Here is a 27,621-nt window from a genome sequence, read left to right as displayed (position 1 = left end):
TCCTGAAAAAGAACCTCCTGAGTGTAAGAGATACGTCCTGAAAAAGAACCTCCTGAACGTAAGAGATACGTCCTGAAAAAGAACCTCCTGAATGTAAGAGATACGTCCTAAAAAAGAACCTCCTGAGCGTGAGATACGTCCTGAAAAAGAACCTCCTGAACGTAAGAGATACGTCCTAAAAAAAGAACTTCCTGAGCGTAAGAGATATGTCCTGAAAAAGAACCTCCTGAATGTAAGAGATACGTCCTGAAAAAGAACCTCCTGAGCATAAGAGATATGTCCTGAAAAAGAACCTCCTGAATGTAAGAGATACGTCCTGAAAAAGAACCTCCTGAACGTAAGAGATACGTCCTGAAAAGGAAGCTCCTGAACGTAAGAAATACGTCCTAAAAAAAGAATCTCCTGAATGTAAGAGAGATGTCCTGAAAAAACCTCCAGAACGTGAGAGATACGTCCTAAGAAAAGAACCTCCTGAACGTAAGAGATACGTCCTAAAAAAAGAACCTCCTGAACGTAAGAGATACGTCCTAAAAAAAAGAACCTCCTGAACGTAAGAGATACGTCCTGAAAAAGAACCTCCTGAACGTAAGAGATACGTCCTAAAAAAAAGAACCTCCTGAACGTAAGAGATATGTCCTGAAAAAGAACCTCCTGAACGTAAGAGATACGTCCTGAAAAAGAACCTCCTGAGCGTGAGATATGCCCTAAAAAAACAACCTCCTGAGCGTAAGAGATACGTCCTAAACTGATAGGTATAATGGGGAATTTTCATTTGCTGAAATGTACTGACAGGACTATTTGAACCACTGGAGGACTCTGAAAGTAAGGGATACGTCCTAAAAAAAGAACCTCCTGAACGTAAGAGATACGTCCTAAAAAAAGAACCTCCTGAACGTAAGAGATACGTCCTAAAAAAAAGAACCTCCTGAACGTAAGAGATACGTCCTAAAAAAAAGAACCTCCTGAACGTAAGAGATACGTCCTGAAAAAGAACCTCCTGAACGTAAGAGATACGTCCTAAAAAAAAGAACCTCCTGAACGTAAGAGATACGTCCTAAAAAAAAGAACCTCCTGAACGTAAGAGATACGTCCTAAAAAAAAGAACCTCCTGAATGTAAGAGATACGTCCTGAAAAACAACCTCCTGAGCGTAAGAGATACGTCCTAAACAGATCAGTATAATGGGGAATTTTCATTTGCTGAAATGTACTGACAGGACTATTTGAACCACTGGAGGACTCTGAAAGTAAGGGATACGTCTTAAAAAAGGAGACCCCCCAGGGCCAGCGCGTTTCAAATTTCTCAACATAATATCTTCCTCAGGGATATGATACCACTAGACGTGCAGAACACAACAATTTGTTTCATTATTTAAATAATTTTTGTTTCCTTAACTCTTGTTTTGCTTCGTTTTCGCGTTCGTGTCGATTCTATTCGAATTCAATTTCCCAACTAAAATTCAAAGAACAAAAAAAAAGGAACTAACATCTACAAAGTATGACATGAGACCAGATGTCCCCTGACATCACAGGAAGGCAAACTCCCACAGCCAGGGCCACGCCCATGACATGCGAGGACCGCCGGGCCATTGTTCACAAATAACTCGGAAAGCTTCTCAATGGAAATCTTTATCGGTTACATAAATACAGGATCCATGAAGTGCCGACGCGTTTCGGCTTCATGGATCCTGTGTCACAGCATTTGCTATGAAGGTTTTGTGAAGCCGAAATGCGTCAGCTTCATGGATCCTGTATTTATGTAACCGATAAAGATTTCCATTAAGAAGCTTTCCGAGTTGCCGGCTGCTGGTTTTGCGGACATTTTCTGTGAGGATTGGACGCCTCGGTCTCCTGCCTCCATGTGGTGAATAGAGCGAGTTAGATTGGGTAAGATTTGTTTTTATACACGCCGTTCCCAAATGGCACCGTATAAGGGAGTATAGATACCCATATACAGTTGCAAGAAAAAGTATGTGAACCCCTTGGGATTACGTGGAGTTTTGCATGAATTGGGCATAAAATGTGCTCTGAACGTCATCTAAGTCACAACAATAGAAGAACACAGTCTGCTGAACATAATACTACACAAACATTAGATGTTGCCATGGTTTAATTGCACATAACATGTAAACATTCACAGTGCAGGGAGGAAAAAGTATGTGAGGCCCTAGCTTAATGACTTCTCCCAGAGCTAATTGGAGCCAGGAGTGAGCCAACCTTGACTCCAATCAGTGTGATGATATTGGATGTGTTGCTGACACCTGTTTTGGGTTTACTGGTTTCAAGAAGCACTGTCTGATGTGAACCATGCCTCGCAGAAAAGAGCTCTCAGAAGACCTACGATCAAGAATTGTTGACTTGCATGAAGCTGGAAAGGGTTACAAAAGTATCTCCAAAAGCCTTGATGTTCCTGTGTCCATGGTAAGACAGACTGTCTACAAATGGAGAAAGTTTAGCACTGTTGCTACTCTCCCTAGGCGTGGTCGTCCTGTAAAAATGACTGCAAGAGCCCAGCGCAGAATGCTGCATGAGGTAAAGAAGAATCCCAGAGTGTCAGCTAAAGACCTACAAAAATCTCTGGCACATGATAACATTTTTGTTGACACATCTACAATAAGGAAAACATTAAACAAGAATGGAGTACATGGGAGGACACCACGGAGGAAGCCATTGCTGTTCAAAAAGAATATTGCAGCACGTTTGAAGTTTGCAAAAGAGCACCTGGATGTGTCCACAGCACTACTGGCAGAATATACTGTGGACAGATGACACCAAGATTGAGTTGTTTGGGAAGAACACACAACACTATGTGTGGAGAAAAAAAGGCACAGCACACCAACATCAAAACCTCATCCCCACTGTGAAACATGGCGGAGGGAGCATCATGGTTTGGGGCTGCTTTGCTGCCTCAGGGCCTGGACAGATTGTTGTCATTGATGGGAAAATGAATTCCAGAGTTTATCAAGACATTTTGCAGGAAAACGTACGACCATCTGTCCTCCAACTGAAGCTCCGCAGAGGATGGGTGATGCAACAGGACAATGACCCAAAGCATACAAGTAATTCAACAAAACAATGGCTGCAACAGCACAGAATACGCCTTCTGGAGTGGCCCAGTCAGAGTCCTGACCTCAACCCCATTGAAATGCTGTGGCATGACCTTAAGAGAGCGATTCACACCAGACATCCCAAGAATATTGCTACACTGAAACAGTTTTGTGAAGAGGAGTGGTCCAGAATGACTCCAGATCGTTGTGCAGGTCTGATCTGCAACTACAGGAAACGTTTGGTTGAGGTTATTGCTGCCAAAGGAGGGTCAACCAGTTAAGTCCAAAGGTTCACATACTTTTTCCTCCCTGCACTGTGAATGTTTACATGTTATGTGCAATTAAACCATGGTAACATCTAATGTTTGTGTAGTATTATGTTCAGCAGACTGTGTTCTTCTATTGTTGTGACTTAGATGACGTTCAGAGCACATTTTATGCCCAATTCATGCAAAACTCCACGTAATCCCAAGGGGTTCACATACTTTTTCTTGCAACTGTAATGGGAACTTTTTTTTTTTTTTTACTAGACCTTTTATTTTTTTTTCAACTATTGAACTAAGTCCTAATTGTAAATCATCATCTTTGGCAAATAATAAATCTCTTTCTGTTAAGGAATTGGACAAAACTAATTCGATAGTATGATCCATCTCCCTACAGAGATGTAATATCACTCATCCTCGAACTGTCAGCCTCTCATGGACCAGCCCCATACATCACCATATCCAGTCAAAAATGCCTCACTGTCTCGAGGAATGCCAACGTTGCACTGTAAGAAATTGTTTTATGTAATTGAATGAAGGTATATATTTTAGATTCATCAATTGGTCGGTCGGTGTGTAAGGGAATCGCACCCTCATCCAGTATAGATTTTTTTTTCATCACATGAGGGACAAAAAGTCTCCTTTGTACTCTATGGAGTCCTCACTATGGAGTCCTCACTGAGCCACTGAAAGGCACTCCTTGTGTGGCTGATGTTTGATCTCAGCAGTAAGCAGGGGGCCTGTGTGATGGTAGATGGAGTGTACTTTGTCTCAGCGAGCTCCACACATCTCTGCGTGTGATAGGACGGCCGATGTCGTTATTCATCCTCACCAACTTTGTAATAATGTAACAAAACGAAAAATGGAAGAAAAATGCACCGCGGAGTATGGAAGTCGGGGTGTCTGCTCACCCGCTTTCCCTGTAGAAGGACACAACATCTGGGTTTTCTTCCTGTAAATATATCGGTCGGGTCGCTCATTTCCCGTCGCCGCGGCCCGTGACTTCTCCTTCTTCTGGAAGGCGCTGAGTCAGGAGGGAAATATTGTTTAGTAACAGAAATAGAGAACGTTCCGCGGAGGCAGCTGGAATATTGATGTGGGGAGGATTGTCTCCGACTCAGGACCATGGTGGCCGGCCCAGGACACGAGTGATGTGGGAGACGGAACGCTCATGGGTGGGGCTCAGGCTGGGGTTCAGGGCTTCGCAAAGAAACTTAAAGACATTTAAGTACTGTCCCCTCCTGACCCCCCCTGTACTGTGCCCTCCTGACCCCCCCCCCCCGTACTGTACCCTCCTGACCCCCCCCCCCGTACTGTACCCTCCTGACTCCCCCTGTACTGTGCCCTCCTGATCCCCCCCCCGTACTGTACCCTCCTGACTCCCCCTGTACTGTGCCCTCCTGATCCCCCCCCTGTACTGTGCCCTCCTGACTCCCCCCTGTACTGTGCCCTCCTGACTCCCCCCTGTACTGTGCCCTCCTGACTCCCCCCTGTACTGTGTCCTCCTGACTCCCCTGTACTGTGCCCTCCTGACTCCCCCTGTACTGTGTCCTCCTGACTCCCCTGTACTGTGCCCTCCTGACTCCCCCTGTACTGTGCCCTCCCCACTCCCCCCTGTACTGTGTCCTCCTGACTCCCCTGTACTGTGCCCTCCTGACTCCCCCTGTACTGTGCCCTCCCCACTCCCCCCTGTACTGTGCCCTCCCGACTCCCCCCTGTACTGTGCCCTCCTGACTCCTCCCTGTACTGTGCCCTCCTGACTCCCCCTGTACTGTGACCTCCTGACTCCCCCTGTACTGTGCCCTCCTGACTCCCCCCTGTACTGTGCCCTCCTGACTCCTCCCTGTACTGTGCCCTCCTGACTCCCCCTGTACTGTGCCCTCCTGACTCCCCCCTGTACTGTGCCCTCCTGACTTCCCCCGTACTGTGCCCTCCTGACTCCCCCCTGTACTGTGCCCTCCTGACTCCCCCCTGTACTGTGCCCTCCTGACCCCCCCCCCGTACTGTGCCCTCCTGACTCCCCCCCCGTACTGTGCCCTCCTGACTCCCCCCCCGTACTGTGCCCTCCTGACTCCCCCCGTACTGTGCCCTCCTGACTCCCCCCTGTACTGTGCCCTCCTGACTCCCCCCTGTACTGTGCCCTCCTGACTCCCCCCGTACTGTGCCCTCCTGACTCCCCCCTGTACTGTGCCCTCCTGACTCCTCCCTGTACTGTGCCCTCCTGACTCCCCCTGTACTGTGCCCTCCTGACTCCCCCTGTACTGTGCCCTCCTGACACCCACCCTGTATTGTGTCCTCCTGACTCCCCCCCTGTATTGTGTCCTCCTGACTCCCCCCCTGTATTGTGTCCTCCTGACTCCCCCCCTGTACTGTGTCCTCCTGACTCCCCCCCTGTACTGTGCCCTCCTGACTCCCCCTGTACTGTGCCCTCCTGACTCCCCCTGTACTGTGCCCTCCTGACTCCCCCCGTACTGTGCCCTCCTGACTCCCCCCGTACTGTGCCCTCCTGACTCCCCCCTGTACTGTGCCCTCCTGACTCCCCCCGTACTGTGCCCTCCTGACTCCCCCCTGTACTGTGCCCTCCTGACTCCCCCCGTACTGTGTCCTCCTGACCCCCCCCTGTACTGTGCCCTCCTGACCCCCCCCTGTACTGTGCCCTCCTGACTCCCCCCGTACTGTACCCTCCTGACCCACCCCTGTACTGTGCCCTCCTGACCCCCCCCCCTGTACTGTGCCCTCCTGACCCCCCCCCTGTACTGTGCCCTCCTGACCCCCCCCTGTACTGTGTCCTCCTGACCCCCCTGTACTGTGCCCTCCTGACCCCCCTGTACTGTGCCCTCCTGACTCCCCCTGTACTGTGCCCTCCTGACTCCCCCCCCCCCGTACTGTGCCCTCCTGACTCCCCCCTGTACTGTGCCCTCCTGACTCCCCCCCTGTACTGTGCCCTCCTGACTCCCCCCTGTACTGTGCCCTCCTGACTCCCCCCTGTACTGTGCCCTCCTGACTCCCCCCTGTACTGTGCCCTCCTGACTCCCCCCTGTACTGTGCCCTCCTGACTCCCCCTGTACTGTGCCCTCCTGACTCCCCCCTGTACTGTGTCCTCCTGACCCCCCTGTACTGTGCCCTCCTGACCCCCCTGTACTGTGCCCTCCTGACTCCCCCTGTACTGTGCCCTCCTGACTCCCCCCCCCCCGTACTGTGCCCTCCTGACTCCCCCCTGTACTGTGCCCTCCTGACTCCCCCCCTGTACTGTGCCCTCCTGACTCCCCCCTGTACTGTGCCCTCCTGACTCCCCCCCCGTACTGTGTCCTCCTGACCCCCCCCGTACTGTGTCCTCCTGACCCCCCCCGTACTGTGCCCTCCTGACTTCCCCATGTACTGTGCCCTTGTAAATTGGGGAAGGCTGGTAGGGGCCCCAGTGCATTCCATCGCCCAGGGGCCCATGATGCTGTGAGGACAGCCCTGTATATCCTCCGTATGATCTGATTTGTGGTGATGACATGGGTTGTATCAGCAGGCGTCCTCTGTGCATCCGTAGAGGGGCCCTTCGTCACTTTTCTGGGGGCCGCAGAGTAAACATCATCCCACTTATACATTTATTTGATCAGAAAATGTTACAATTCCCCGGAGCCCCTGAACACCAGAAATCAGGCTGAGAGTGGGGGGGGGGTCTATGTGAGCCCGTCACGCAGTTTGGTGAGCCATGTCACCCACCCATTGGTGAGACCCCCGCTGTAGTACCTGGCCCTGTCTCCACCCACCTTAGGGTGTTTCCACTTCCCCTTTTTGCATCCCCTATAATATAATGAATAAAGACACCCAGCAGGGATGGTGGAAGCCCCTGGTAATGGCAGCAGAACTGAGAGCTCCACGCTGCGATCCCACCTCCCAAATGTGCGATCATGGATCGACTGAGCTCCGCCTCCTCATCCTCCACCAAAGACTGCCGTTGTAGCAGAGTGACCTTGTGTGGGTTTTGGGTGGAGTCCCGGGCCAAGCTGATGTTTTGGGTGGAGTCCCGGACCCTAAGCGGATGTTTTGGGTGGAGTCCCGGGCCCTGAGCGTATGTTTTGGGTGGAGTCCCGGGCCCTGAGCGTATGTTTTGGGTGGAGTCCTGGGCCCTGAGCGTATGTTTTGGGTGGAGTCCCGGGCCCTGAGCGTATGTTTTGGGTGGAGTCCCGGGCCCTGAGCGGATGTTTTGGGTGGAGTCCCGGGCCTTGAGGGGATGTTTTGGGTGGAGTCCCGGGCCCCGAGGGAATGTTGCGGGTGGAGTCCCGAGCCCTGAGGGGATGTTGCGGGTGGAGTCCCGGGCCCTGAGGGGATGTTGCGGGTGGAGTCCCAGTCCCTGTGCGGATGTTGCGGGTGGAGTCCCAGTCCCTGTGCGGATGTTGCGGGTGGAGTCCCGGGCCCTAAGGGGATGTTGCGGGTGGAGTCCCGGGTCCTGAGGGGATGTTGCGGGTGGAGTCCCGGGCCCTGAGGGGATGTTGCGGGTGGAATCCCGGTCCCTGAGCAGATGTTGCGGGTGGAGTCCCGGGCCCTGAGGGGATGTTGCGGGTGGAGTCCCGGGCCCTGAGCGGATGTTGCGGGTGGAGTCCCGGGCCCTGAGCAGATGTTGTGGGTGGAGTCCCGGGCCCTGAGCAGATGTTGTGGGTGGAGTCCCGGGCCCTGAGCAGATGTTGTGGGTGGAGTCCCGGGCCCTGAGCAGATGTTGTGGGTGGAGTCCCGGGCCCTGAGCAGATGTTGTGGGTGGAGTCCCGGGCCCTGAGCACACACAGATCAGCCTTGTGTGGTGAGATCTGGAGGAGTTCTGCTCCCGGACTGTCACTTCCTGGCCACGCACAGCGCTGCTGTCACAATCTTCTGACCGTTTTCTTGTCTCACTTCACTTTTTTCTCTCTTTAGCCGTCACGCTGAATATTCTTCATTTTCTGTTTTTCAGAGAGCGACCGACACCATCGGGGGAGACACTGACAGGTAATCGATCGTCCTCTTCTGTATCCAATACCGATTTATTGATCGCAGAGATGGGCTCTCCATCGGAGGTCGTGGGGGGAGGGGAGGGGGGTGCAGCGGTCTTTCATTGGACTGTTTGGTGTTTTTGGTGCTGAGGTATTAGAAATCTGCCCGAGTGTAATGATCACCACAAAGAGACGAGACCCCCGGGTGTGACCCAGTGCCATCATCCTGCAGACCTGGGTGTCACTGATAATGAATCCCCCAAAAGAGACGAGACCCCCGGGTATATCCCAGCGCCATCATCCTGCAGACCTCGGTGTCACTGATAATGAATCCCCCAAAAGAGACGAGACCCCCGGGTATATCCCAGCGCCATCATCCTGCAGACCTGGGTGTCACTGATAATGAATTGTCACCCGGGCTGCCGTATTCTCATAGACTTTTATAATGGACTATGTACAGCGGGCATAGAACCCCCCCTTACCCTCCCCCCACGCTGTAAAATAATCCTCTGCAGCCTGAAAGTGAATCCACTGGGGGGCGCTGTGTGCTCCGGGGTCATTGTCACCTTCTCCTCCCACCACTGGGGGGCGCTGTGTGCTCCAGGGTCATTGTCACCTTCTCCTCCCACCACTGGGGGGCGCTGCGTGCTCCAGAGTCATTGTCACCTTCTCCTCCCACCACTGGGGGGCGCTGCGTGCTCCAGAGTCATTGTCACCTTCTCCTCCCAGCCACTGGGGGGCGCTGCGTGCTCCGGGGTCATTGTCACCTCCTCTCGCCACCGGGGGGCGCTATGTGCTCCGGGGTCATTGTCACCTTCTCCTCCCGCCACTGGGGGGCGCTGTGTGTTCCGTGGTCATTGTCCCCTTCTCCTCCCGCCACCGGGGGGCGCTGCGTGCTACGGGGTCATTGTCACCTTCTTCCCATGGACAACTTTCTGGTAGATTTTTCCTCCAGAATGTGACGGGATTTTGCCCCGCCCCCCCATCCTTCCTCCTGTCCTGACAAGTGTTCTGTCCCTGCTGCAAGAGAAACCCCCATGACAGGATATTACCACCCCCATAACAGGATATTACCACCACCCCCAATAACAGGATATTACCACCCCCATGACAGGATATTACCACCCCCATAACAGGATATTACCACCACCCCCAATAACAGGATATTACCACCCCCCATAACAGGATATTACCACCACCCCATAACAGGATATTACCACCCCCCATAACAGGATATTACCATATTACCACCCCCATAACAGGATATTACCACCCCCATAACAGGATATTACCACCACCCCCAATAACAGGATATTACCACCCCCCCAAAACAGGATATTACCACCCCCATAACAGGATATTACCACCACCCCCAATAACAGGATATTAACTCCACCCCCCCATAACAGGATATTAGCTCCACCCCCATAACAGGATATTACCACCCCCCCAATAACAGGATATTACCACCCCCCCAATAACAGGATATTACCTCCACCCCCCATAACAGGATATTACCTCCACCCCCCATAACAGGATATTACCACCCCCCTATAGCAGGATATTGCCTCTACCCCCCATAACATGATATTACCTCCATCCCCCATAACAGGATATTACCCCCCCCATAACAGGATATTATCACCCCCCCATAGCAGGATATTGCCTCCACCCCCCCATAACAGGATATTACCTCCACCCCCCATAACAGGATATTACCCCCCCCCCCCCCATAACAGGATATTAGCACCACCCCCATAGCAGGATATTGCCTCCACCCCCCATAACAGGATATTACCCCCCCCCCATAACAGGATATTACCACCCCCCCATAACAGGATATTACCTCCACCCCCCATAACAGGATATTACCCCCGCCCCATAACAGGATATTAGCACCACCCCCATAGCAGGATATTGCCTCCACCCCCCCCCCCCCCCATAGCAGGATATTGCCTCCACCCCCCATAACATGATATTGCCTCCATCCACCATAACAGGATATTACCCCCCCATAACAGGATATTACCCCCCCATAACAGGATATTTCCACCCCCCGTAACAGGATATTACCTCCACCCCCCATTACAGGATATTACCCCCACCCCCCAAAACAGGATATTACCACCCCAACATAACAGCATATTACCCCCACCCCCCATAACAGCATATTACCCCCACCCCCCATAACTGCATATTACCCCCACCCCCCATAACAGCATATTACCCCCACCCCCCATAACAGCATATTACCCCCACTCACCAAAACAGGATATTACCACCCCAACATAACAGGATATTACCCCCACCCCCCATAACAGGATATTATCACTACCCCCATAACAGCATATTCTCCCCTCCCCCATAACAGGATATTCTCCCCTCCCCCCCATAACAGGATATTCCCACCGCCATGCTTCACAGTAGGAATGGTGGTATCTGGATTGGACGTATCGTTTAGTGTTGAGGCCAATCCTCTCATTTTAGTCCCATCTGACCAGAATACGTCTCCATGCGCCCTCAGGGTCTTCACGGTGCGTTTTGGCAAAGCTCAGTGGTGGCTGCATGCGGCTTTTCTTTAGGAGCGTCTTTTTTCTTGCAGCCCTTCCCCCCCCCCCATACAAGCCGCATTGGTGGAGGATTGGTGAGACTGGTGTCACACGCACACAATGACAGATCTTTGTCATCCATTCCTGACTCGGTTCAGAGTCTCTGGAGGCCTCTAGGTGGCCCCTCTGACCCGTCTCCTCCTGGCTCTGAGCGAAGTCCTGATCCAGGGAGGGTCTGTGTTGTACTGAACACCTCCCACTTCTTCATCATAGACCTCACTCTCACCATAGACCTCACTCTCACCATAGACCTCACTCTCACCATAGACCTCACTCTCACCATAGACCTCACTCTCACCATAGACCTCACTCTCACCATAGACCTCACTCTCACCATAGACCTCACTCTCATCATAGACCTCACTCTCATCATACCTCACTCTCACCATAGACCGCACTCTCACCATAGACCTCACTCTCATCATACTTCACTCTCACCATAGACCTCACTCTCACCATAGACCTCACTCTCACCATAGAACTGACTCTCACTCCCACCATAGACCTCACTCCCGCCATAGACCTCACTCCCGCCATAGACCTCACTCTCGCCATAGACCTCACTCTCGCCATAGACCTCACTCTGCTCCTAGGCATTGAGAGAGACTTTGTATCCATCTCCTGACTAGTGTCTGTCCACAACTTTATCCCGGAGACCCCGGTGACAGCTCCTCCCCACCCACAGGAAAGCTCTTTTCGTGCTGATCCAATCACAATGACCCCAGCTGATCACAGGGGGAAGTCACATGGCTTTGTGTGCCATTGAGAAGGTGATTGGCTGATTTGTTTACAATCCGTGATTCTGTTTTATTGTTTGTTTTTTTTCTGACATGTCAGCGTTCTGTTTCACTTGGATGTTATAGGTTGCATTGGGTAAATACAGCGGGATAAAACAAAAACTGTGTCTGTCTTCATTTCAGGCTGTAAGGCAACAAAATGGGAATTATTTTTAAGGGGGGGGAGGGGTTATGTACTACAGCTGCTGTATGTGAAGAAGTGACTTTGCAGCTCTGACACGGGTTCCTTCAATCAACACTGTTTAGTTATGATCACGTGTCATCTGCGTGCTACATACACCCTGAGCCCCGTGTGCACTCTGTGCTGTATATGTTGTGTGCTATGTGCACTCTGTGCTGTATATGTTGTGTGCTATGTGCGCTCTGTGCTGTATATGTTGTGTGCAATGTGCGCTCTGTGCTGTATATGTTGTGTGCTATGTGCACTCTGTGCTGTATATGTTGTGTGCTATGTGTGCTCTGTGCTGTATATGTTGTGTGCTATGTGCGCTCTGTGCTGTATATGTTGTGTGCTCTGTGCTGTATATGTTGTGTGCTCTGTGCTGTATATGTTGTGTGCAATGTGCGCTCTGTGCTGTATATGTTGTGTGTTATGTGCGCTCTGTGCTGTATATGTTGTGTGCTCTGTGCTGTATATGTTGTGTGCTCTGTGCTGTATATGTTGTGTGCAATGTGCGCTCTGTGCTGTATATGTTGTGTGTTATGTGCGCTCTGTGCTGTATATGTTGTGTGCTCTGTGCTGTATATGTTGTGTGTTATGTGCGCTCTGTGCTGTATATGTTGTGTGCTCTGTGCTGTATATGTTGTGTGCTCTGTGCTGTATATGTTGTGTGCAATGTGCGCTCTGTGCTGTATATGTTGTGTGTTATGTGCGCTCTGTGCTGTATATGTTGTGTGCTCTGTGCTGTATATGTTGTGTGTTATGTGCGCTCTGTGCTGTATATGTTGTGTGCTCTGTGCTGTATATGTTGTGTGTTATGTGCGCTCTGTGCTGTATATGTTGTGTGCTCTGTGCTGTATATGTTGTGTGTTATGTGCGCTCTGTGCTGTATATGTTGTGTGCTATGTGCGCTCTGTGCTGTATATGTTGTTTGCAATGTGCGCTCTGTGCTGTATATGTTGTTTGCAATGTGCGCTCTGTGCTGTATATGTTGTGTGCTATGTGTGCTCTGTGCTGTATATGTTGTGTGCTATGTGTGCTCTGTGCTGTATATGTTGTGTGCTCTGTGCTGTATATGTTGTTTGCAATGTGCGCTCTGTGCTGTATATGTTGTGTGTTATGTGTGCTCTGTGCTGTATATGTTGTGTGCAATGTGCGCTCTGTGCTGTATATGTTGTGTGTTATGTGTGCTCTGTGCTGTATATGTTGTGTGCAATGTGCGCTCTGTGCTGTGAACATTAGGTGCTTGGTATGCTGTGTGCATTCTGTACGGTGTATCCTTTGTGTTGTGTATGCTGTCTATGTTCTTTGCTATGTGTGCCCTGTGCTGTGTGCTCTGTGCTTTATATGTTCTGTGCTGTGTGTGCGTTTTAATATACTTTGTATGCTCTGTGCTGTATGTGCACTGTGTATGACGTGTTGTATGTGTGCTCTGTGTAATGTGACTTTGCTTATACCTGAGAGATCATATTTGGGCGGATGAACCCTTTAAGCTTCCTGTCACATGTCTTCAGGCTCTATGGTACAATGTATCACGTGTCTTGAGGCTCTATGGTACAATGTATCACGTGTTCAGGCTCTATGGTACAATGTATCACGTGTTCAGGCTCTATGGTACAATGTATCACGTGTTCAGGCTCTATGGTACAATGTATCACGTGTCCAAGCTCTATGGTACAATGTATCACGTGTCCAGGCTCTATGGTACAATGTATCACGTGTTCAGGCTCTATGGTACAATGTATCACGTGTCTTCAGGCTCTATGGTACAATGTATCACGTGTCCAAGCTCTATGGTACAATGTATCACGTGTTCAGGCTCTATGGTACAATGTATCACGTGTTCAGGCTCTATGGTACAATGTATCACGTGTTCAGGCTCTATGGTACAATGTATCACGTGTCTTCAGGCTCTATGGTACAATGTATCACGTGTTCAGGCTCTATGGTACAATGTATCACGTGTTCAGGCTCTATGGTACAGTGTATCACGTGTCTTCAGGCTCTATGGTACAATGTATCACGTGTCCAAGCTCTATGGTACAATGTATCACGTGTTCAGGCTCTATGGTACAATGTATCACGTGTTCAGGCTCTATGGTACAATGTATCACGTGTTCAGGCTCTATGGTACAATGTATCACGTGTCCAGGCTCTATGGTACAATGTATCACGTGTTCAGGCTCTATGGTACAATGTATCACGTGTTCAGGCTCTATGGTACAATGTATCACGTGTCCAGGCTCTATGGTACAAAGTATCACGTGTCCAGGCTCTATGGTACAATGTATCACGTGTCTTCCTGCTCTATGGTACAATGTATCACGTGTTCAGGCTGTATGGTACAATGTATCACGTGTCCAGGCTCTATGGTACAATGTATCACGTGTTCAGGCTCTATGGTACAATGTATCACGTGTTCAGGCTGTATGGTACAATGTATCACGTGTTCAGGCTCTATGGTACAATGTATCACGTGTGTTCAGGCTGTATGGTACAATGTATCACGTGTCCAGGCTCTATGGTACAATGTATCACATGTCTTCAGGCTCTATGGTACAATGTATCACGTGTTCAGGCTCTATGGTACAATGTATCACGTGTTCAGGCTGTATGGTACAATGTATCACGTGTGTTCAGGCTCTATGGTACAATGTATCACGTGTTCAGGCTCTATGGTACAATGTATCACGTGTTCAGGCTCTATGGTACAATGTATCACGTGTCTTCAGGCTCTATGGTACAATGTATCACGTGTTCAGGCTCTATGGTACAATGTATCACGTGTCCAGGCTCTATGGTACAATGTATCACGTGTCCAGGCTCTATGGTACAATGTATCATGTGTCTTCCGGCTCTATGGTACAATGTATCACGTGTTCAGGCTGTATGGTACAATGTATCACGTGTCCAGGCTCTATGGTACAATGTATCACGTGTTCAGGCTCTATGGTACAATGTATCACGTGTTCAGGCTGTATGGTACAATGTATCACGTGTCTTCAGGCTCTATGGTACAATGTATCACGTGTTCAGGCTCTATGGTAAAATGTATCACGTGTTTAGGCTGTATGTTACAATGTATCACGTGTCCAGGCTCTATGGTACAATGTATCACGTGTTCAGGCTCTATGGTACAATGTATCACGTGTTCAGGCTCTATGGTACAATGTATCACGTGTGTTCAGGCTGTATGGTACAATGTATCACGTGTCCAGGCTGTATGGTACAATGTATCACATGTCTTCAGGCTCTATGGTACAATGTATCACGTGTCCAGGCTCTATGGTACAATGTATCACGTGTTCAGGCTCTATGGTACAATGTATCACGTGTCCAGGCTCTATGGTACAATGTATCATGTGTTCAGGCTCTATGGTACAATGTATCACGTGTGTTCAGGCTCTATGGTACAATGTATCACGTGTCCAGGCTCTATGGTACAATGTATCACGTGTTCAGGCTCTATGGTACAATGTATCACGTGTCCAGGCTCTATGGTACAATGTATCACGTGTTCAGGCTCTATGGTACAATGTATCACGTGTCCAGGCTGTATGGTACAATGTATCACGTGTGTTCAGGCTGTATGGTACAATGTATCACGTGTGTTCAGGCTCTATGGTACAATGTATCACGTGTTCAGGCTGTATGGTACAATGTATCACGTGTTCAGGCTGTATGGTACAATGTATCACGTGTTCAGGCTGTATGGTACAATGTATCACGTGTTCAGGCTCTATGGTACAATGTATCACGTGTCCAGGCTCTATGGTACAATGTATCACGTGTTCAGGCTCTATGGTACAATGTATCACGTGCTCAGGCTCTATGGTACAATGTATCACGTGTCCAGGCTCTATGGTACAATGTATCACGTGTTCAGGCTCTATGGTACAATGTATCACGTGTCCAGGCTCTATGGTACAATGTATCACGTGTTCAGGCTCTATGGTACAATGTATCACGTGTTCAGGCTCTATGGTACAATGTATCACGTGTTCAGGCTCTATGGTACAATGTAACACGTGTTCAGGCTCTATGGTACAATGTATCACGTGTCCAGGCTCTATGGTACAATGTATCACGTGTCCAGGCTCTATGGTACAATGTATCACGTGTCCAGGCTCTATGGTACAATGTATCACGTGTCCAGGCTCTATGGTACAATGTATCACGTGTTCAGGCTCTATGGTACAATGTATCACGTGTTCAGGCTCTATGGTACAATGTATCACGTGTGTCCAGGCTCTATGGTACAATGTATCACGTGTGTCCAGGCTCTATGGTACAATGTATCACGTCTTTATCCTGACACATTTTCTCGTCTCTTCCAGGTACTCGAGCTCGGCGGTGGAGCGTCAGGGAAACACATCGATGAGGAAGGTAACATTCAGCTGATGGCGCCGTTCTCTGATTGGCCGGGAGGAATGTTGTATGAATGACGTGACTGAAAGGGAACTCCTGAAAATGCTGTTTTCCTGGCTTAGGCAGCAATACTTATTGTAGACCAGAAGACTCCCCTCTCACCTCACTGGCTACATGCTTCTCCCGGGTCAGCGACCTCCATAGAGAGCCAGGCGAGCGGCAGTGTCAGGGCGAGCTTCTCATTCACCGTTCCATGAGCTCCTTGCGGCAGATTTGTGGCAGACGCATGCCATGGCGGCCAGGAATGGCTCCGGGAATGGCTCCGGGTGTGAAGTATCAGAACTGACCAGAAATCTGCCTTCTAGGTCCTGCGTGTCCCAAGAAAATCCTCTTAGACCGGTTCTCTTCAACGTGCACCGCTCCCTTCCCCCGCACACCAAAAACAACACCGACCTGCCGCCCCCGCAGCTTTGGGGTCTGAGGGTCATGTGATCTGATCCCCTTTATTACAGCCTGAGCAATATCACGTAGGGGGAGGGGAGAAGGCCATTACCCCCTGTGTAAGCTCCAACATGGAGCTTACACAGGGATTATATATATTTACCGTATTTTTCGCTCCATAAGATGCACGAGCGAATATTGAGCGGCCGGTCCGGTATTTCCACCACCGCAGCCGTGTCAGAATACCGGGCCGGCCGCTCAGCTCTGCAGCGGGTTCTCTCCTGTTCCTCCATCCAGCGGCGCTGTCTTCCCGGCTTCTGTAGTGTCGGCGCTCAGCATGACAGCCGGGTGCCCAGTGCCCATGAGCGAGAAGCGGTGCGCTTTGTGATTGGTAAGACGGCACCTGGGACACATGACAGATCCTAGAAGCCGCCGGACCAATCACAAAGCGCAGCGCTTCTCGCTCATGGGCACTGGGCACCCGGCTGTCACGCTGAGCGCCAACACTACAGAAGCCGGGAAGACAGCGCCGCTGGATGGAGGAACAGGAGAGAACCCGCTGCAGAGAGGACACTAACCAAAGAACAACCCGCCCCCCCCCAAAGGTCAGCAGTCATCTCCTGTACTGTGTCTGCAGTCTCTGGTCATCTCCTGTACTGTGTCCGCAGTCTCTGGTCATCTCCTGTACCGTGTCTGCAGTCTCTGGTCATCTCCTGTACTATGTCCGCAGTCTCTGGTCATCCCCTGTACTGTGTCCGCAGTCTCTGGTCATCTCCTGTACTATGTCTGCAGTCTCTGGTCATCTCCTGTACTATGTCCGCAGTCTCTGGTCATCTCCTGTACTATGTCTGCAGTCTCTGGTCATCTCCTGTACTATGTCCGCAGTCTCTGGTCATCTCCTGTACTGTGTCCGCAGTCTCTGGTCATCTCCTGTACTGTGTCTGCAGTCTCTGGTCATCTCCTGTACTATGTCCGCAGTCTCTGGTCATCCCCTGTACTGTGTCCGCAGTCTCTGGTCATCTCCTGTACTATATCCGCAGTCTCTGGTCATCTCCTGTACTGTGTCCGCAGTCTCTGACCATCTCCTGTACTATGTCTGCAGTCTCTGGTTATCTCCTGTACTATGTCCGCAGTCTCTGGTCATCTCCTGTACTGTGTCTGCAGTCTCTGGTCATCACCTGTACTATGTCTGCAGTCTCTGGTCATCTCCTGTACTATGTCTGCAGTCTCTGACCATCTCCTGTACTATGTCTGCAGTCTCTGGTCATCACCTGTACTATGTCTGCAGTCTCTGGTCATCTCCTGTACTATGTCTGCAGTCTCTGACCATCTCCTGTACTATGTCTGCAGTCTCTGGTCATCTCCTGTACTGTGTCCGCAGTCTCTGGTCATCTCCTGTACTGTGTCCGCAGTCTCTGGTCATCTCCTGTACTATGTCCGCAGTCTCTGGTTATCTCCTGTACTATGTCTGCAGTCTCTGGTCATCTCCTGTACTGTGTCCGCAGTCTCTGGTCATCCCCTGTACTATATCCGCAGTCTCTGGTTATCTCCTGTACTATGTCTGCAGTCTCTGACCATCTCCTGTACTGTGTCCGCAGTCTCTGGTCATCTCCTGTACTGTGTCCGCAGTCTCTGGTCATCTCCTGTACTATGTCTGCAGTTTCTGGTCATCTCCTGTACTATGTCCGCAGTCTCTGGTCATCTCCTTTACTGTCCCCAGTCTCTGGTCATCTCCTGTACTGTGTCCGCAGTCTCTGGTCATCTCCTGTACTGTGTCCGCAGTCTCTGGTCATCTCCTGTACTATGTCCGCAGTCTCTGGTCATCTCCTGTACTGTGTCCGCAGTCTCTGGTCATCTCCTGTACTGTGTCCGCAGTCTCTGGTCATCTCCTGTACTGTGTCAGCAGTCTCTGGTCATCTCCTGTACTGTGTCAGCAGTCTCTGGTCATCTCCTGTACTATGTCCGCAGTCTCTGGTCATCCCCTGTACTGTGTCCGCAGTCTCTGGTCATCTCCTGTACTGTGTCCGCAGTCTCTGGTCATCTCCTGTACTGTGTCCGCAGTCTCTGGTCATCTCCTGTACTGTGTCCGCAGTCTCTGGTCATCTCTTGTACTGTGTCCGCAGTCTCTGGTCATCCCCTGTACTGTGTCTGCAGTCTCTGATCATCTCCTGTACTGTGTCCGCAGTCTCTGGTCATCCCCTGTACTGTGTCTGCAGTCTCTGGTCATCCCCTGTACTATGTCCGCAGTCTCTGGTCATCTCCTGTACCGTGTCCGCAGTCTCTGGTCATCCCCTGTACTGTGTCCGCAGTCTCTGGTCATCTCCTGTACTATGTCCGCAGTCTCTGGTCATCCCCTGTACTGTGTCCGCAGTCTCTGGTCATCTCCTGTACTGTGTCCGCAGTCTCTGGTCATCTCCTGTACTGTGTCTGCAGTCTCTGGTCATCCCCTGTACTATGTCTGCAGTCTCTGGTCATCTCCTGTACTGTGTCCGCAGTCTCTGGTCATCTCCTGTACTATGTCCGCAGTCTCTGGTCATCTCCTGTACTGTGTCTGCAGTCTCTGGTCATCTCCTGTACTGTGTCCGCAGTCTCTGGTCATCTCCTGTACTATATCCGCAGTCTCTGGTCATCTCCTGTACTATATCCGCAGTCTCTGGTCATCTCCTGTACTGTGTCCGCAGTCTCTGGTCATCTCCTGTACTGTGTCTGCAGTCTCTGGTCATCTCCTGTACTGTGTCCGCAGTCTCTGGTCATCTCATGTACTGTGTCCGCAGTCTCTGGTTATCTCCTGTACCGTGTCCGCAGTCTCTGGTCATCTCCTGTACTGTGTCCGCAGTCTCTGGTCATCCCCTGTACTGTGTCCGCAGTCTCTGGTCATTCCTGTACTATATCCGCAGTCTCTGGTTATCTCCTGTACTATGTCCGCAGTCTCTGGTTATCTCCTGTACTGTGTCCGCAGTCTCTGGTCATCCTCTGTACTGTGTCCGCAGTCTCTGGTCGTCTCCTGTACTATGTCTGCAGTCTCTGACCATCTCCTGTACTGTGTCCGCAGTCTCCGGTCATCTCCTGTACTGTGTCCGCAGTCTCTGGTCATCTCCTGTACTGTGTCCGCAGTCTCTGGTCATCTCCTGTACCATGTCCGCAGTCTCTGGTCATCTCCTGTACCGTGTCCGCAGTCTCTGGTCATCTCCTGTACCGTGTCCGCAGTCTCTGGTCATCTCCTGTACCGTGTCCGCAGTCTCTGGTCATCTCCTGTACCGTGTCCGCAGTCTCTGGTCATCTCCTGTACTATGTCCGCAGTCTCTGGTCATCTCCTGTACTATGTCCGCAGTCTCTGGTCATCTCCTGTACTGTGTCCGCAGTCTCTGGTCATCTCCTGTACTGTGTCCGCAGTCTCTGGTTATCTCCTGTACTGTGTCCGCAGTCTCTGGTCATCTCCTGTACTGTGTCCGCAGTCTCTGGTCATCTCCTGTACTGTGTCTGCAGTCTCTGGTCATCTCCTGTACTGTGTCTGCAGTCTCTGGTCATCTCCTGTACTATGTCTGCAGTCTCCGGTCATCTCCTGTACTGTGTCCGCAGTCTCCGGTCATCTCCTGTACTGTGTCTGCAGTCTCCGGTCATCTCCTGTACTGTGTCCGCAGTCTCCGGTCATCTCCTGTACTGTGTCCGCAGTCTCCGGTCATCTCCTGTACTGTGTCCGCAGTCTCCGGTCATCTCCTGTACTGTGTCCGCAGTCTCCGGTCATCTCCTGTACTGTGTCCGCAGTCTCTGGTCATCTCCTGTACTGTGTCCGCAGTCTCTGGTCATCTCCTGTACTGTGTCCGCAGTCTCTGGTCATCTCCTGTACTGTGTCCGCAGTCTCTGGTCATCTCCTGTACTGTGTCCGCAGTCTCCGGTCATCTCCTGTACTGTGTCCGCAGTCTCTGGTCATCTCCTGTACTGTGTCCGCAGTCTCTGGTCATCTCCTGTACTGTGTCCGCAGTCTCTGGTCATCTCCTGTACTGTGTCCGCAGTCTCTGGTCATCTCCTGTACTGTGTCCGCAGTCTCTGGTCATCTCCTGTACTGTGTCCGCAGTCTCCGGTCATCTCCTGTACTGTGTCTGCAGTCTCTGGTCATCTCCTGTACTGTGTCCGCAGTCTCTGGTCATCTCCTGTACTGTGTCCGCAGTCTCTGGTCATCTCCTGTACTGTGTCTGCAGTCTCTGGTCATCTCCTGTACTGTGTCCGCAGTCTCTGGTCATCTCCTGTACTGTGTCCGCAGTCTCTGGTCATCTCCTGTACTGTGTCCGCAGTCTCTGGTCATCTCCTGTACTATGTCTGCAGTCTCTGGTCATCTCCTGTACTATGTCTGCAGTCTCTGGTCATCTCCTGTACTGTGTCCGCAGTCTCTGGTCATCTCCTGTACTATGTCCGCAGTCTCTGGTCATCTCCTGTACTATGTCCGCAGTCTCTGGTCATCTCCTGTACTGTGTCCGCAGTCTCTGGTCGTCTCCTGTACTATGTCTGCAGTCCATTGGTTTAGGATATTTTTTTTCCTGTTCTCTGCCTCTAATACATAGGTGCGTCTTATGGAGCGATAAATACGGTATATAGATATATAGATATAATATGATATTTCTTTGGATAATGTAAAGTCAGGATGACAACAAGTGGCCATTTTTGGCACAAGAACAGATCCAGGATTGGAGAAAGGAGCTTCAATAACCCTCAGGATCCATCTAAATCCCCCCCCCCGAATCTACCTTCATTTCACCTTCTCTGGTCTGTTTTATGCATTGACATACCCCCCTAATCCAGTAGGGTCACCTGCTGATCTGACACCATCCACAGGCAGCTTAACTCTTCAGTAGGACAGAGAAGTTGAATCCAATGCAACTTTATGTCAGATACAGAGAGAGAGAGAATGCCGTTCCAGTGTTTTGGGGTTTAAGAAAACAATAACTTTCCTAAGCTGTGTCTCCACGAAGTACTAACGCTGACTGAGGGAACATGGAAGAAACAGGGAGGGTCCAAGTAGGACTGAACTAACTAGTACTAAATAAGGGGGGGTAAGAAGGAAATACCAAATCACATAAGTAAACAAGTTGTAGTGCCTCTAAACCGCCACTGTAGCACCGAACATTCTCTAACCTTCGGATTTGTGCTGCATTTTGTGGAAAGGGAAACCCTCTCTTGGTCCTCACACCTTCTCATGGGACAGTTTCTTGGAGAACTCGGCATGTAGTAGCGGCTCGCAGAGTCCACACCGAATCCCAGTCCTGGAAAAATAGTCTGCGAGTCGTTATTGTGTATATGGGGGGTTGTTCTGCATGGGGGGGGGGGGGGTTGTTCTGCATGGGAGGGGGTTGTCCAGCTAAAAAAGGAGGTGATGGTTTGGGGCAAGGGTCTCCAAACTACGGCCCTCCAGGTGTTGAGGAACTGCAAGTCCCACGAGGCCTCACAAGACTCTGACAGCCACAGGCAAGACTCCCAGAGGCATGATGGGACTTGTAGTACTTCAACAGCTGGAGGGGTGTAGTTTGGAGACCCCTGCTTTGGGGTAAGCCGAAAACAAATGATGTGAAGTTATCAGGAGAAGAGAGAAGATGACAGTGAAGAGGAAGGACTCTAAGCGTGATGATGGTGGATGTAGCCGTCACTGGAGCGCCCCTCTACCCCGGGCCCTGCGGTGCGCTCCGACCGCCATGGGATGAATAATTCACCATTGAGAGTCAGACAAGCCGTAGTAATGCGTTAAGTGCCGTCCCGGCTGAGCACAGCAATCCATACAAACTATTTCAGCTTCACTGGAAGGTCAACCAGAGGGAAGCCGATTCATAGAATCACATGAGCGTTACACAACACAGAAACGCCGTTCATGGAAGTTCCGGCAGATATAGGAAGCCCTCCGGCACCAACAGGACCGCAATTGTCATCAGCTTGATGGCCGCCACCGACAAGGTCCTTCATAGGTCACACTAGGTCCTTCATAGGTCAGACAAGATCCTTCATAGGTCAGACTAGGTCCTTCTTCGTAGGTCAGACTAGGTCCTTCATAGGTCAGACAAGATCCTTCATAGGTCAGACTAGGTCCTTCGTAGGTCAGACTAGGTCCTTCATAGGTCAGACTAGGTCCTTCTTCGTAGGTCAGACTAGGTCCTTCATAGGTCAGACAAGATCCTTCATAGGTCAGACTAGGTCCTTCGTAGGTCAGACTAGGTCCTTCATAGGTCAGACTAGGTCCTTCTTCGTAGGTCAGACTAGGTCCTTCATAGGTCAGACAAGATCCTTCATAGGTCAGACTAGGTCCTTCATAGGTCAGACTAGGTCCTTCATAGGTCAGACTAGGTCCTTCATAGGTCAGATGAGGTCCTTCATAGGTCAGACGAGGTCCTTCATAGGTCAGATAAGATCCTTCATAGGTCAGACTAGGTCCTTCGTAGGTCAGACTAGGTCCTTCATAGGTCAGACAAGATCCTTCATAGGTCAGACGAGGTCCTTCATAGGTCAGATGAGGTCCTTCATAGGTCAGACGAGGTCCTTCATAGGTCAGACGAGGTCCTTCATAGGTCAGACGAGGTCCTTCATAGGTCAGACAAGATCCTTCATAGGTCAGACGAGATCCTTCATAGGTCAGACGAGGTCCTTCATAGGTCAGACGAGGTCCTTCATAGGTCAGATGAGGTCCTTCATAGGTCAGACGAGGTCCTTCATAGGTCAGATGAGGTCCTTCATAGGTCAGACGAGGTCCTTCATAGGTCAGACGAGGTCCTTCATAGGTCAGAGACAAGGGAAGAGGTTTTATTTACTCCTTAACCACTTCCTGTCTAGACACTTTCCCCCCCTTCCAGTCCGGACACTTTCCCCCCCTTCCAGTCCGGACACTTTCCCCCCCTTCCAGTCCGGACACTTTCCCCCCCTTCCAGTCCGGACACTTTCACCCCCTTCCAGTCCGGACACTTTCCCCCCCTTCCAGTCCAGACACTTTCCCCCCCTTCCAGTCCGGACACTTTCCCCCCCTTCCAGTCCGGACACTTTCCCCCCTTCCAGTCCGGACACTCCCCCCCCTCCCCTTCCAGTCCGGACGCTTTCCCCCCCTTCCAGTCCGGACACTTTCCCCCCCTTCCAGTCCGGACACTTTCCCCCCCTTCCAGTCCGGACACTTTCCCCCCCTTCCAGCCCGGACACTCCCACCCCTTCCAGCCCAGACACTCCCCCCCCCTTCCAGTCCGGACACTCCCCCTTCCAGTCCGGACACTTTCACCCCCTTCCAGTCCGGACACTCCCCCCCCCTTCCAGTCCGGACACTTTCACCCCCTTCCAGTCCGGACACTTTCCCCTCCTTCCAGTCCGGACACTTTCCCCCCCTTCCAGTCCGGACACTTTCACCCCCTTCCAGTCCGGACACTTTCACCCCCTTCCAGTCCGGACACTTTCACCCCCTTCCAGTCCGGACACTTTCACCCCCTTCCAGTCCGGACACTTTCACCCCCTTCCAGTCCGGACACTTTCACCCCCTTCCAGTCCGGACACTTTCACCCCCCTTCCAGTCCGGACACTTTCACCCCCTTCCAGTCCGGACACTTTCACCCCCCTTCCAGTCCGGACACTTTCACCCCCTTCCAGTCCGGACACTTTCACCCCCTTCCAGTCCGGACACTTTCACCCCCCTTCCAGTCCGGACACTTTCCCCCCCTTCCAGTCCGGACACTTTCCCCCCCTTCCAGTCCGGACACTTTCCCCCCCCCCCTTCCAGTCCGGACACTTTCCCCCCCTTCCAGTCCGGACACTTTCCCCCCCTTCCAGTCCGGACACTTTCCCCCCCCCCTTCCAGTCCGGACACTTTCACCCCCTCCCCCCTCAGGCCAATGTTCAGCTTTCAGCGCTATCACACTTTGAATGACAATTGCGCGGTCATGCAACACTGTACCCATATGAATTTTTTAGCATTTTTTTGAGACAGATAAAGCTTTATTTTGGTGGTATTTATACACCGCTGGGATTTTTATTTATGTAAATGAAAAAGTCAAAAAATTAAAAAAAAAGTGTTTTTCTTATAAACTTTTGAAAATAAATAATCTTTCATCATAAATCTCGGCCAAAATGTATTCCGTTATCTTTTTAGTAAAAAAAAAAATAAGCCAAATTAGTTTATAACCAAAAATTATAATTTTTACATTTTTATTGAATTTTTTTATATTATTTTTTTTTTTTTTTACATATTGTCATCCTAGCAGTGTGGGGTCACCATGGTGACACTGTACTACTTGTGGGGGGTGCTGAAGATTTTTTTTTACACTGATTGCTTTTACACCCATATAGGATGTAAAAGCAATCATTTCTCCTTCTCTCTGTTTGCATTCTTGCAGCCATTGACAACTACTGAGTGAGCTGTGATTGGTCACAGCTTGTCACATGGTACAAGGCTGTTGTAAATGGCCCTGTACCATGTGATCTCTGTGATCATTCACAGATTTCACACGTATTAAGCAATGATGTCACAAGTGACATCTTACTTACTACTTTGCATGTGATCACTGATTGGCCAATCAGTGATCACATGATCGAGACCTCACACAGAGGTCCTGTCCGACGATCGGTGTTTCACTGTGTCCGGAGGACACAGCGGGCACCGGATCGCAGTGCTGTGCGCTCCCAGAGAGGGCGCACAGCTAGAAATGGCGGGTGCCGTTTATGAACAGCCGCTGGACGGGAAGTGGTTAATTATGAAAGTAGCAGATCCAGAGGAACGACGAATGGAATCCCTTCTGTGCTCAATACACTGACAATAGGAAGTACGAAGGATTTCAGGCCATTCCTAGAGGACCCGTCATTAGGTCCTGAAAAAGTGGCTGCAATGTCCTAAACAGACTAATGGGTGCGCCACCTCCAGGGTTAAAATAAGATGTGTGGTGGGGGGCTGTGATTGCTGGGGATGGTGGGGGGCTGCGATTGCTGGGGATGCTGTGGTGTGGACCTGCTGCTAGATGGTGCACTATTCCTCCCACTGACACCAATGATGGGGCACTATTCCTCCCACTGACACCAATGATGGGACACTATTCCTCCCACTGACACCAATGATGGGACACTATTCCTCCCACTGACACCAATGATGGGGCACTATTCCTCCCACTGACACCAATGATGGGGCACTATTCCTCCCACTGACACCAATGATGGGGCACTATTCCTCCCACTGACACCAATGATGGGGCACTATTCCTCCCACTGACACCAACGATGGGGCACTATTCCTCCCACTGACACCAATGATGGTGCACTATTCCTCCCACTGACACCAACGATGGGACACTATTCCTCCCACTGACACCAACGATGGGACACTAGTTCTCCCACTGACACCAATGATGGGGCACTAGTTCTCCCACTGACACCAATGATGGGACACTATTCCTCCCACTGACACCAATGATGGGACACTATTCCTCCCACTGACACCAATGATGGGGCACTATTCCTCCCACTGACACCAATGATGGGACACTATTCCTCCCACTGACACCAATGATGGGGCACTATTCCTCCCCACTGACACCAATGATGGGGCACTATTCCTCCCACTGACACCAATGATGGGGCACTATTCCTCCCACTGACACCAATGATGGGGCACTATTCCTCCTACTGACACCAATGATGGGGAACTATTCCTCCCACTGACACCAATGATGGGGCACTATTCCTCCCACTGACACCAATGATGGGGCACTATTCCTCCCACTGACACCAATGATAGGGTTTCCTGAGAAGAGGAGGATGCAAAACCATTACAAAAACAGGAAAGTATGACTTTTTTGTTGTTTTTATCCTTTTGCAATCGCTTTAAACTGGAAGGGGAGGATGGAGGGAGATACCAATCCACATAAGTAAACCATCACTAGACCACTGCTACAGAAATATTATATCCTGATGCAGTCCAACACAACACAGAAAAATCTATATATAAGTGGGTGAGAACACAGGTCCCTGCAGACACAGACAGGTCCTCCAACTGCAGATACTCGTCTCCTATCCACCAATCAGCTGAATCCATTCTCTGTCACACAGCGCCCCCCATAGTGACTCCAGAGAGCAGCAGCTGAACTCAGCAGAGAAGGTCCATTTTTCGCACTTCATCCGCGCAGGCTGTAGTCGCCTTTCTCCCGCACATCACGTCTGACCCGCCGGTCCTCGCTGCCCGGAGTCCTTGGAGTTTGGCGTTCTCCCAGATTTGGCCAACTTTCCGCTCGGCTGCTCCGTGCTGTACGGCAGAGGAGACGTCGCCTAATTGCTGCACATTAATTCCAGTCATTCCCCCAGAAGTCATTATTAAATATTAATGCCGAGTTCCCTGCTTCTTTCTGGCCAGCTTGCAGCGCCGGTCCGAGCCGGAGAGGTGGGATGGCAAACGCTCGTTGTGCCGGCTAAGCCCTCATCTTCCCGGCTAAGTCCTCATCTTCCCGGCTAAGTCCTCATCTTCCCGGCTAAGTCCTCATCTTCCCGGCTAAGTCCTTGCCGCCCCGGCTAAGTCCTCATCTTCCCGGCTAAGTCCTTGCCGCCCCGGCTAAGTCCTTGCCGCCCCGGCTAAGTCCTCATCTTCCCGGCTAAGTCCTCTCCGCCCCGGCTAAGTCCTCTCCGCCCCGGCTAAGTCCTCATCTTCCCAGCTAAGTCCTCGCCGCCCCGGCTAAGTCCTCGCCGCCCCGGCTAAGTCCTCTCCACCCCGGCTAAGTCCTCTCCACCCCGGCTAAGTCCTCGCCGCCCCGGCTAAATCCTCGCCGCCCCGGCTAAGTCCTCGCCGCCCCGGCTAAGTCCTCGCCGCCCCGGCTAAGTCCTCTCCACCCCGGCTAAGTCCTCGCCGCCACGGCTAAGTCCTCGCCGCCCCGGCTAAGTCCTTGTCGTCCCGGCTAAATCGCCGCCCCGGCTAAGTCCTCTCCGCCCCGGCTAAGTCCTCTCCACCCCGGCTAAGTCCTCGCCGCCCCGGCTAAATCCTCGCCGCCC

General features: G+C 51.1%; 1 protein-coding gene across 1 annotated transcript in view; it reads left to right on the top strand.

The window, feature by feature from the left end:
• The window catches only part of LOC149443918 (connector enhancer of kinase suppressor of ras 2-like), a 181,954-nt gene that overhangs the window by 90,984 nt on the left and 63,349 nt on the right, over positions 1 to 27,621 (top strand). The window contains 2 exon segments of the mRNA XM_089655138.1: positions 8,248 to 8,282; positions 16,170 to 16,218. Of these exon segments, the coding sequence (XP_089511264.1) occupies positions 8,248 to 8,282; positions 16,170 to 16,218 (84 nt within the window).

Source organism: Staurois parvus, unplaced genomic scaffold (genome assembly GCF_062004578.1).
Source record: "Staurois parvus isolate SC_StPar_1 unplaced genomic scaffold, SC_StPar_1.0 ptg000826l, whole genome shotgun sequence".
In the NCBI taxonomy this organism is placed as follows: Eukaryota; Metazoa; Chordata; class Amphibia; order Anura; family Ranidae; genus Staurois; species Staurois parvus.
This window is presented reverse-complemented; position numbering and strand designations above follow the sequence as displayed.